This window comes from Lolium rigidum, chromosome 4 (assembly GCF_022539505.1).
Source record: "Lolium rigidum isolate FL_2022 chromosome 4, APGP_CSIRO_Lrig_0.1, whole genome shotgun sequence".
Classification (NCBI taxonomy): Eukaryota; Viridiplantae; Streptophyta; class Magnoliopsida; order Poales; family Poaceae; genus Lolium; species Lolium rigidum.
The window spans coordinates 273,654,836-273,666,379 of NC_061511.1; the positions used below are offsets into that span (position 1 = coordinate 273,654,836).

Consider the following 11,544-nt stretch of genomic DNA (forward strand, 5'->3'; position numbering starts at 1 on the left):
ATGTTCATGATCATGAAACTATGATCATCTATTAATCAACAAGCTAGTTATACAAGAGGCTTACTAGGGACTCCTTGTTGTTTACATAACACACATGTATCAATGTTTCGGTTAATACAATTATAGCATGATATATAAACATTTATCATAAACACAAAGATATATAATAACCACTTCATTATTGCCTCTTGGGCATATCTCCAACACTCCTACGCGACGTCACTCGCTTCATCGTAACAATGATCAGATCATTCCGATGGGAGGAGGATCTCGTTCTTGTCTCGTCTTCTGATACTATCGCAAGAGCCGCCGCCTGACCAGGGGAGTGTTTGGGAAGAATGTGAAGGTTAGGGTTTTCTCGGGCAACGATTAATAATAAAGCATGTTTGCATTGAGCCAAGTACAATAGAAAGCATTCAGGCCCATACAAAGTATACACATTATAAACTTGATCAAGATATTTATTATAATCATTCATATTCATAGAATCCTAGTACACATTATGTCGGTCTCATGGGACCAAGCATATGCGAGCATCAAGAGCAGCATATTTTATTTTATCTAAGCTCAATCATTGTCACTAGTGGAGTTAGGGCCTTCTGTCCTGGTCCGTAACAGGATCTAGTTTTGGTTGCCCAACCGGGACTATCCAGGCGGGACTAAAGGCTAACCCTTTAGTCCTGGTCCGGTTACCAGCCGAGACAAATTGCTCTCCACGTGGCTGCGATACAGGGTTTGGGCTGGAGGACATTTAGTCCCGGCTCGTAAGCCCAACCGGACTAATTATTATTTCCGAAATTGTTTTTCATTTTTCTAATTTCATTATTCTAATTTCTTTTTTCTTTTTATTTGACTCGTTACTCCCTCACTTGGACCATTTTTAACACTAATTACACTTAATCTTTAGTTAAATTCTAGACTTGGTCACATCCCGGTCGGTCACCCATCGTCACACTACTCCACCCTCAGAACACTTAACTCCTCGGTTCTTTCCTGTAGTGTTCCTGCGAATGTGATTGTATCTTGTTGTAAATACTACCATATCAATCATATTACCATTGTGTCACATTTATATATTTTTTAAACAAAAAACAATTATGTAAGTAAACAATAATGAATAATATAATAATATTGAATTCCAATGAAAATAAAATCAGTAATAAAACCATTTTTATTAGAAAAATAATATACGCATTATTCATATGATATGGCCAAATAATTAATATCTTTAAATTTGTAAACCGAAATTGGACAACTAATATATGCATTATTATTAGAAAAATGTAAAAAAATTCAATATGAAATAATTATGTTTTTATCCATTTTATAATTATTATTATCAAATAATATATGCATTATTCATAAAATATGGCCAAATAATTAATATCTTAAAATCTGTAAACCGCAATTGGACAAATAATATATGCATTATTATTATAAAAATGTGAGGAATTTGAATATTAAATAATTATGTTTTTATTATTATTATCAAATAATATATGCATTATTCATGTAATATGGCCAAATAATTAATATCTTTAAATTTGTAAACCGCAATTGGACAAATAATATATGCATTATTACTAGAAAAATGTGAGGAATTTGAATATGAAATAATTATGTGAGGAATCTGTAAACTGAAATATTCATATAATATGGCTAAATAATGTAGGGAATTTGGATACGACTTAATTAATATGTGAGAAATCTGTAAACCGCAATTAGAAAAATATGAAAAATTTGAATAACAATAGAAGATTCGATATATTGAGACGATTCATAGTTCATACAAATATAGAAGACACACACACCACACACCACACCACCATCTACTCCTCATCTTTAAATATTGAGACGATCAACATGTCTATTGTAGCCAACTAGCCTCCAATACCTCCTAGTCATCTCGAAGTCCAGGCGAGTGTGTAGAGCGGCATAGTGCACTTGCTCGTAGCTCAATGAAACATTGGCCCATCCAAAAATTAGTTCATCTTCTTTTTCTTCCGCGGCGTCCTTCTTCTTGTTCTTCTTCCTCTTCTTCTCAAGATTTGTCCCAATGATAGAATTTGTCAGATCATACAGACTCGGAATGGCATTTTTGGTGGGGATCGGGGGTATCTTTTGGAGGTCGAACTCAGAAGTAATATCAATACCGTAGGGACTCAGCATTTCCACATCTTCGCCGATAGCCGCGCCACAGAATCTGATGGTCTTGTCCTGCACAAACTTCTTGAGAACTTGTGGCACTTCATCAGCCCAACAAATCTGGAAGACAAAATTCTCGGTCACGACCGAGAGTTGAAGGACGGCGGCGCGCTGATCACCCTCGCGAGGGTTGGTGAACTCGCAGTCCAAGCCGACGCACTTGATGCATGTGGCGTCGAGAAAGTCCCACTTGACAGCGTGGATCCACTTCTCCACCCTTGATGCAAGGAGAGGTGACCGTGATCTTGAAAGACATCCCTTCGGACATGAGGTAGTATATCCGAGATCGAGGATCCGGGGCGCGCGCGAGGTGCTCCATTGGGGCCGGAACGTCGACGGGGAGAGAGCTTTTTGGTAGAGGATGATAGAGATGTGAAGAAATGTGTGTCAATGGTGGAGGAGATGTGAAGCATATAAAGGTAAGGAAGATGAAGATGAATAGGCCAACCACTGGGTGATCAATTCCCGTGGCTGGCCGCCGGCGCCGGCGACCCAAATTCCCGTGGCCGCGGCGCGTGACGATTGATTTCCGCGCTAGTAATGGTGATGACGACCGGCTTCCGCGGGAATGAACCATTTTACTTCATGTCCCGGATCGTGTCACCAGCCGGGACTAAAGGGGGTGCCGGCAGGCGCAGTGGGCCGCAAAACCCTTTAGTCCCGGTTTGGGATACAAACCGGGACAAATGGTTCCTAACGAACCGGGACCAATGGGTGTCGTACGTTTAGACGGATTCGGGGCGATGTGGTTAGGCCTTTAGTCCCGGCCCAGGACACGGCCGGGACTAAAGAGGCCTGACGCAAGGCCTGTTTCGACTAGTGTCTCAACAGCCACGCCGCAGAACATGATCTCTTCATCCATAAAAAAAACTCCCTTGGAAGCGATGGCACTAGATCGGGGTGATAGGTCTGAAAGAAGAGACACTCATGTGCCACAGAGAGTTAAAGGACGGCGGCGCGTTGCCTCTACTCGTATGGAAGTTTCTTCTGCATGACATTCCTTGGTGCATCAGAGAACTCGCAACCCACGCCGACACACTTGACCGGTGCGGTATTGAGGAACTTCTCCTTGACGTAGCGGATCTACATCTCAACGTGTGATGCATGGTGGGTGAATGTGGCCAAGAAGTCCATGCCTTGTTCTTCCTAGGTGTAAACCTAGGAGTTAGGTACTAGAAGCGTCATTGGATTGGAAGGGAGGAGGATTATATTTGGTGTTCTTTGCGAGAATTGTGGGACAAAGAGGAGGATTGTGCGGTAATTTTGGAGTAGTCGTAGAATATGTGAACGAGTTCACATTTTATTAGTGAGAACACATACAGATTTTCGTGGGAATCGAGCACAGAAATTGCGAACACATTCACATCCATATTCATTGCCAATGGGTCCTCGTGAATCTCCGAAGCCATTGAGATCAAAATCGCAAACGGTCCCACTAGGATAACCGTTGCGTAAATATAGAAAACTAGCTTTTATTTTTTGCCCGTTGTCGATGTTGCTCGGGGCGCGAGTTGCTCCGTCCGAATGACCTCTTTAACCGTGGGCCATGCCCATACCGTTTCCATAGAGGGATGTCCTTAGTGTTCCTCGGTACTAGTGGTAGTGGGTGTCGGAGCCTTGATAGGTATAGAGAGTAATAAGTGACAATAGATGCTCGATTCAATCGTCGCTTGGAAGGCCAAACATAGTTCGATAATAACCTTACATTCTGGGACTGCCCTAAGGTCTCTCCTATAGTGTGCTCTAACTTGATGATGTCTCTTACTGGTCCGTAAGAAAAGAAAAATCCTACATCCCCCATAATTACTGAAGAAAGATAATGATGCTCATGATGCTCTACAAACAATCCTATGCATAGTTAATCAATTTTGTACTATCATCCAACTCGACTCAGCCAGTCTTAATAAAATTGGGGTCGTTTCGAAGATACATGTATGGCATTACAAACAAGATAAGGATCAAAGACATAGTAATAAGCTATGTAGTAGTATAAGTATGCAGTACAAATCAACTTGCGGTATAACTAATCATCGTTCTCTTTAGATGACGCAACATCATGTGGATGATCTGGATAAGCTCGTACAAAAAGAGCTTGTTTCGTTGCCCTCCGATCCAATTAAACGCAGCACAGGTCGCACAGCCAGCAGCAGCACAGTGCGGCAACACTGAAAAGCATGCAGCATCAGGCAACATTTAGTGGCAGACTTTACAGCAATATTATGGGACTAGTTGAACGTGTAAAGTTAATATACAAAAACAAGGTGTGACTTTGTGTACTGCATACTTACGTACCATGCATCGAGAAAACTAGTTTTCCGGCCGCGTGGTCTTGTTCGTCCTCGGCGTGGCGAGTCGTCGCAGCTTGGCACTGAGTCCACAATCGTTGGGTAGCCTGATGGACGAAATCGAACCGGGTTAGCAAGAAAAAGTTGACCACAACAGGAGTAGTAGAATCTGGGGAAAGAAAAATCTAACAACACTGCTGGCCAACATTCAGTTAAATTAAGAGCAAACAGGAATAACTAACAGCAGTGTTGTATACTAGATTACTAGCAGTTATCCGATCAGACAATGTTTAATTACCTGGTGGTGGCTGCAGGTCAGTGCGGTTGCCCTCCATGCTTCAACTTATACAAACTCAGTTACACTTTGGGAATTTGTCTGAGTACTCGCTGCCCGTTCGTGATTTGGTCATATGGGAAGAGAAGAAGCGACATCGTCATGGTATATATAGCTAGCCAGGGCGAGCGGCCGCCGTGCATGTATGGGCGCGTACGTACTACTATATGCAAGATATTTGTTTCAGGATTCTTTTGGCCGACAAAAATGGAATTTGAGATGCTTCATCGATTAATTTGCAGATCGAATCTGCCTTTGTTGCTGGTGGAAAACTCTAGTCGAAATACAGCGGCATGTTCTGACGAAAACGAAAAGCCAGACTATTGTCGGCAACGCTGGTTAACTGTTGAAAATAATCTAGCAAGTTTATTTTTATAGATGGAGGCAAAGCCCTAACCTCTATATCAATCGATGCATACGTCCTTTTTTTATTAATTTTATTCAACAAATAATTGATAAAGATCATACATCAGAAAATCTAAAGCCACCACACAACACCTACATATCGGACAATGAGTAAAAAACATGCAACAGGAGCTTGCACCCTCAAAACACGAATATCCCACATGAACTAGGAGCAGGGAACATCGCATACCCCGAGATACCCTTTAAGCGAAACAAGAGCGCTCATTCGGTCCAGCAGACTCTTAGCGAGTACCTCATGCACACGCTACAGAAGCCGCCGCCTCAATCGAATCGCCAAGCAATCTTCTTCTGGTAAAAATCCACAAAATCTTCGTCGTTCATGTTGTCCACGCCACCACGACGCTACACAACGCCATCTCCGTGTGCGCGTCCATCATCACACGCCTGCTCGAGATATGCCGCCACAGCCATGCCTCCAGGCCACGACGGAGGGAATCCACGCCATCGCCATCCTACCCCGCACGGGCTTTGCTTGGCTAGGATGCGGCAGTGGCTGGAAGGGGAGGCGGCGGCTTGGTCTCCTAGTGGTGTCTTATAGTTCCCTATGTTACTTTTGCAGGAAACAAAGACATGGAATTGCTAAAAATGTATGGGTCTAATATTTTGAAGTTTCAGGAACATTTTGTGAAGTTTCAATGATTTTTTTTTCCAGTTATAGTCGCTTTTCAGTTATTCAGTTTAACTTCTTTTTTTGTAATACAACTGCACCCTTTTACATATTTTTCATTTTATTTATTGTTAATAGTTACAATGCTTATTTTGTTCAATTGCGCTTTTCAACAATATAAGTGACATAATTGATTGTAACTTTTAAAATTTTGAGCCACCTATGCCCTAAACACTCCCACAGAAATAGGCAAGTTGATTGAGTTGTTTTCTGTAAAAAAATTTTTTTTGCATTCAGATTAGAAATTAGAAAATGGAGTCAGATTTTATGCCTTTGGGTTATGAACTGAAGCGGGATAAGTGAGAACAAACAACCTTACTCTTGCCACTGGTCCATAGTTCCGTTCCTTTTTTGAAGCGTATTGGCCAGCACGTGGCGCAGAATGGTCATATCTTCGTGAACGGCGTGCTACATGCAACACCGGCGTCCCGCGTATGAGCTGTTTTAAGGTTCTTGCTCTTTTGGAGAACTTGGGATGCTTCGAATGCAAACTGTCAAGCCAGTAGACTGCGCCAGAGAACTTTGGATCCATTCAGAGAATGACAAAGTCGAAACACGTGCTAACAAAATGGCATAAGAGCATCTCCAGCGGGGCGACGCAAATGGATGCTGAGCGACCGATTTCGTCCGTCGTGACCGGAAATGCGTCTAGGTCCTCCTCCAGTGAGACGACGCAAAGTGATCGGGCTGTCCGCGGCGACGCAAACCTGACCCAAATATGCGCCTCGGATGCGTCTCTGCGGATGCTGCGCGGACGCCGAAAGTGTCCGCTCGCGTCTGGCGGACGTTTCGTCGGGCCCGCCTGGCAGCGACCATGCGTCGATGCGTCTTCTCAGGCGCGCCAGCGACTGGCGCCGCTGCGTCGCTTCGGCAGTCTACGCCACGTTAATGGCGATGCCTCGGCTGCCGAGCGGCCGCCGCCCACCTCCGCCAACGAAGTTAATGGCGACGCCACGCGTCCCGCGGCCGTCTCCCGCCTCCGGCCTATATAAAGAGGACGCACCTTCTTCTTCCTCATCCACTCCTCCAAGCAAACCCTAGCCGCCACAAGCTCCGCCGTAGCGCCGCCTAGCTCTTCCTGCGACGCAGCCAGGCCCGCGAGGAAGTCCATGGCCGGACCTGGTGGCCAGCGAGGCGGTCGAGGCCGCGGCCCTGGGCGCCCCGGGGCCGGGGCCGGGGCAGGATCCGCCGTGGTGGAGCAGCTACGACACCACGGTCGCCGTCGCCTGCGCCCTCCTCGTCTTCGCACGAAGACCGCTGCTTCGAGTTCCTCCTCCGCATCGACGACGATCCGCTCGGCATCAAGCGGCTCCCGGACAAGTTCGCCGAGTTCGTCGACGTCGAGCCGGCGCAGTTGCAGCTACGGGAGGCCAACTGCAACTTCTGCCGGTGGAATGTGGAGGTCTTGTTCGACGGGCAGGGCAAGATGTACCTGCACACGGGGTGGGACAAGTTCGCCCACGACCTCGAGCTCGAGCCCGGCTGCCAGCTCACCTTCCTCTACGAGGGTGATGGCGAGATGATTGTGAAGGTGTTCGACGACACAGCGTGCCGCAAGCACTACCACACCGGCGAATCCGGCTCGGACACCGATAGTTAGATCTTAGAGTGTTCTTTCTTTGTAGAGAATATGGCTACGGGCCAGATGAAGCCAGTAGTCAAGGTTTGGCCACCGTTACCAGCTGGATTTTCCAGTTTGGGTGCCTGGTGTGCCCTCGAATGTTCTTTCTTAGCAGCGAACATACGGAAATCAACACAACTAGTTTCCTCGTTTTGCAATGTTTTATTTGTGTCAACCATGGTTCAAACTATGTATTAGTTTGTGTAAACCATGTTCCAAACTATGTATTAGCTTGTGTAAAATCATGTTCCAATAATATTTGAAACTATATTTAAATGGAGAAGAGGAAAAAAATAAGAAATATTTGAAACTATGTTTAAATGGAGAAGAGGAAAAAAATAAGAAAAAAAAATACGTCACCCCGCTGGAACCACCCCCAGACGCAAACGGGCGCGCAGATAAAAACGGACATTTTAGCGTCCGCGGCGCGACGCAAACGGACGCTCGCGGACAATAAAATGCGTCGCGCATGCCCTAACCTTTCTTGCCGTGGACAAAATACGGCCGCCCCTAGTTGGGAGGCATCGGATTCCCAGACTTCAGCAGTTTAGCTTCTCTACACCTGATGTTCAACGCGCACAGCGTCTTATCCTTCACCAGAAACACAAGCATCAGAAACATTGGTACACAGGTCAAATATTGTCCCTGTCCTCTGCGTAGTCAATCATTCTCATCTACCGACATCTAACAAAGGATCAGGGTTACATGTGTATGGATTAAAAAGAAGAGATTTGGTAGAAAAGAAGCTGATGTATGGCGACTGGATACATAGAGAGCACGATTTTGCCAGGGCCTGAGGCACAAAACAGCAAAAGAAAGTGGTGAAATTTCCATCCTGACTGCAAGGGGAAAGTTGATATATCTTCCTGCTCAGCATCCAACTTCAAATGTCCACATATTAATCGGGCAACACACACTTCCAGGAGATGAGGAGAATAAATTGCATGTTCTTAGCCGGCATATACTCCCAAACAGCAGATATTTGGAAAACCAATTTCCAGTTCCCAAATTCTCAGCTCAATTTGGGCATCTGAACGACCAGATGGAGCAAGAGTACTTGGAACCATAAGGCATTTGGCCCAACGGGACACCTGGATATTTTATCCAGTGCATTTGGAATCATTAGTTAACGCCATCAGAAGATGGGTGTCGCATAACACCCGGCTGGGCAGGGCAGATACATACCTCCAAGATTTAAAAAAGACATCTTTCATTCAGTACACGGTAGACAGTACAACAGAACTTCTACCCTCAATTACGTTTGCACTACAAGATCAAACTATGTGCTAAGGTTGACATCTTCACTCTTTCGATGTTATGACAAGCAGGCCCAGTGCGCCAATCAGAAGGTACTGCAGCAAGAGGCATCACATATTAGCATTTCAGCAATGCTCCAACTCAGGAAAAAATATACTATGAGGTAGTACAGTAGGATTGCTTTTTTCAATTTCATATGTTCCATTAGAAAACAAGTGAATGGGTTTTCCTCTGTTCTGAAACATAGCTCAATTCGCACGAGGGTTCTATTAACATCTCCTGGAAAAGTTACTTCACGTAGACTAGGATAACCATTGTTCCACCACCAGGCCAGTCAGTATATACTCAATTAAAAGGAACAAACGTACCTTAATGATCGGCTTCTCAGTCATCACAATTGTAACCCAGCCAACATATGGAAGATACCTGTTCACGTAACAAAAAGGTAATGCCAGCTGAATTATTTTTCATTAGCATGACACAGATATGTGACTTTGATACAAATGTCATGGATACTCACCCTACAGCCCGCCCCATAATGTGATGCTTCTGAAGCCAAAGCTGCCCTTGTGCATACAGAAGTCGGTCATCCCCAAAATTATTATCACCTGGAATGCAGTTCAGCAGTTAAGATGCAGCAATGCAGTGGCACCCACTTTAAATATAAATTGCTATCTCTTTACTATAATTGCCAGGATGCGCAAACTACTTGGATAGTCGGCCTTGTAATTACTGAAGAAAAACTTATGGTGCTCAAACAAAAAATGTTAGATACCTTTCGTGAGGATATCAACTTCTGCACTTTCTTGGCGTTCATGAACCTATTCAGAGAGGAAAGTAAACTCAAACAAAGCACGGAATGGACATATACATCTAATATAAACAAGGCAACTGATGTCATATGATGAGTTCAAAATTTATTACCTTGATCACACGGTGAACAATTGGAATTTCACGTCCCTATACAAATAAATGTCCAAGTAAAAAAGAATGAATTGATGTCCTGATAATTAAGTAGAAGCACACAACACAAAGAAATATAGTACTCTGTACAAAAAATTAAGTAGGACTTACATCAATGTTAAAAACAACTATTTCTCCAGTGCGGATAGGTTCATTGCTCATGGTTAAAAACAGAATATCACCCTGCAAGATACATATAATTAGACACATGGGTACATTAGTGCAAATGAACACACCACGTTATAGCCTACAGGGTGCAAAAACGATATTGGACTACGAACGAAAAAGTGAAAGCACGACATGCAATAATGTAGATCCACAACTGGTAATCTCAATTGAAATTTTTTGGATACATCTCACTTACAAACCAAAGGATCCCAGATATGTTTGTAATCTTAATTTCTTATCAGAAAGGTAATGGGAATAGTACGGTTTATGTGTTGCATGTGCAACGACGGATATTGAGATTGGTCACATATAAACTACAAATTACCAAAGAAACAAATGGCCACTTGAGGGTTCTATACCCCTAATTATAATACTCAATCCCTTCGGTTAGAAAAGATTTTAGTTCAAATTTCTTGTCTGTCCTAAAAGGAGCAAGTCGCATTAGAGGGTATCCACACGCATCTCAAGCATCTAATAATTAGATAAGCGTACGGATTTAGGGTGATTCTTGTATTGTGTAACAGCGTAAGTAGGTAACAAACCCTTTTAAATCCAGGCTCCATGCTACCAGAAAGAACCACCACCACTGGAGACTCACTCCCAGTTGCGACCATCAATCCCTTCCATATGATCAATGCCGAGGTAACAATCATACCTGCCATAAGGAACATTTTAAACTTCCCTATGAGACCACTGTTGCAACCAACGATCAACATATAAACGTGCAGAAAAAAAACCCAACATAACTAACAAAAATGAATAGTGATAAACCAAGTTCTCTTCTTTCATGGATATTACGACTTTATAATACAAACTTTACAAGCAAGGATTAGCATTAGTATCACAAGTAATAACTAGCTAGTAGAGTGAAACAACACGAGCTGAAAAATTCCCAATTCACTTCTCTAAGGCCGTCACATGCGATTCAGTCGCTCTTGTACATTTCAGTCCATGTGATCCTACCAAAAGAACAGCTTAACAAAGCTCATCGCTGATCAAATCATGAACCTAGTCAATATTTTAGATCCTCTCTGCCTCGATCTGGCAACCGAAAACCACTGAACAAAACCGCGCCTTCCACACCAAAAACCCTAAATTTTTCGCACGGCAGACCCCTAACCCCGGATCCCACCAATCTGAGCGCAAAATACGTCAGGAAATACTTGCAAAAGGAAGATCGGGAAAACTAAATCGGAGGAGATGAGAAGAGAAAGGGGAGCGGGCGTCACCTAGGCTGATGATCTGCGAGAGCACCTGGCGCACCTGCATCGAGCGTATCGACTCCACCTGGTCGCCGATGAACCCCATCTCAACCGGCCGTCGGCGGAAATCTTCTTCGTAGGGGCGGCGAACTCACGACTGGGAAGATTGGAATTGAGACTGGTCTGCGTTTTTTCGTCTCCTTTTTTCAGACAGGACCCCACGGATGCTGGATATTAAGCTTCTGGCCGCCATGGCTGCTACACGTCAGAGATCCTATTTCGGATCGTTTGATGTGGATCGGACGGATAGCCAAGCTTGGTGTTAATGCGCTCGGCTCATTGCGTCTCAGCGATTATGTTTCTGCACCTTTGATCTGGATCGAAAGTTAGGGCATATGCAATGGTGATAAAATCAT

At 44.0% G+C, this 11,544-nt stretch overlaps 1 protein-coding gene and 1 long non-coding RNA gene across 2 annotated transcripts; both read right to left on the reverse strand.

Annotated features, from left to right (window-relative positions):
* Positions 1-4,188: 4,188 nt before the first annotated feature.
* Positions 4,189-4,890, reverse strand: LOC124708126. The gene is made up of 3 exons (XR_007005050.1): positions 4,789-4,890; positions 4,498-4,597; positions 4,189-4,370 (listed from the first exon to the last, which is right to left on the reverse strand). It is a non-coding gene; the product is annotated as an uncharacterized LOC124708126 (long non-coding RNA).
* A 3,702-nt stretch (positions 4,891-8,592) lies between these two features.
* Positions 8,593-11,318, reverse strand: LOC124650610 (signal peptidase complex catalytic subunit SEC11A-like). Its single transcript, XM_047190128.1, has 8 exons — positions 11,156-11,318; positions 10,469-10,581; positions 9,870-9,941; positions 9,720-9,755; positions 9,571-9,616; positions 9,316-9,403; positions 9,164-9,221; positions 8,593-8,890 (listed from the first exon to the last, which is right to left on the reverse strand). Exons 1-8 carry the CDS (start codon positions 11,232-11,234, stop codon positions 8,840-8,842), a joined length of 543 nt encoding a protein of 180 aa, XP_047046084.1. The 5' UTR covers positions 11,235-11,318; the 3' UTR covers positions 8,593-8,839.
* Between the last annotated feature and the right edge of the window lie 226 nt (positions 11,319-11,544).

Excerpts from the sequence above, each read along its gene's own strand:
- LOC124650610 (XM_047190128.1), bottom strand. The coding sequence starts at position 11,234 with ATGGGGTTCATCGGCGACCAGGTGGAGTCGATACGCTCGATGCAGGTG. Across the intron at positions 9,404-9,570 it reads AGTTGATATCCTCACGAAAG|GTGATAATAATTTTGGGGAT; the intron begins GTATCTAACATT and ends ACTGCATTCCAG. Across the intron at positions 8,891-9,163 it reads CTGAGAAGCCGATCATTAAG|TACCTTCTGATTGGCGCACT; the intron begins GTACGTTTGTTC and ends CTCTTGCTGCAG.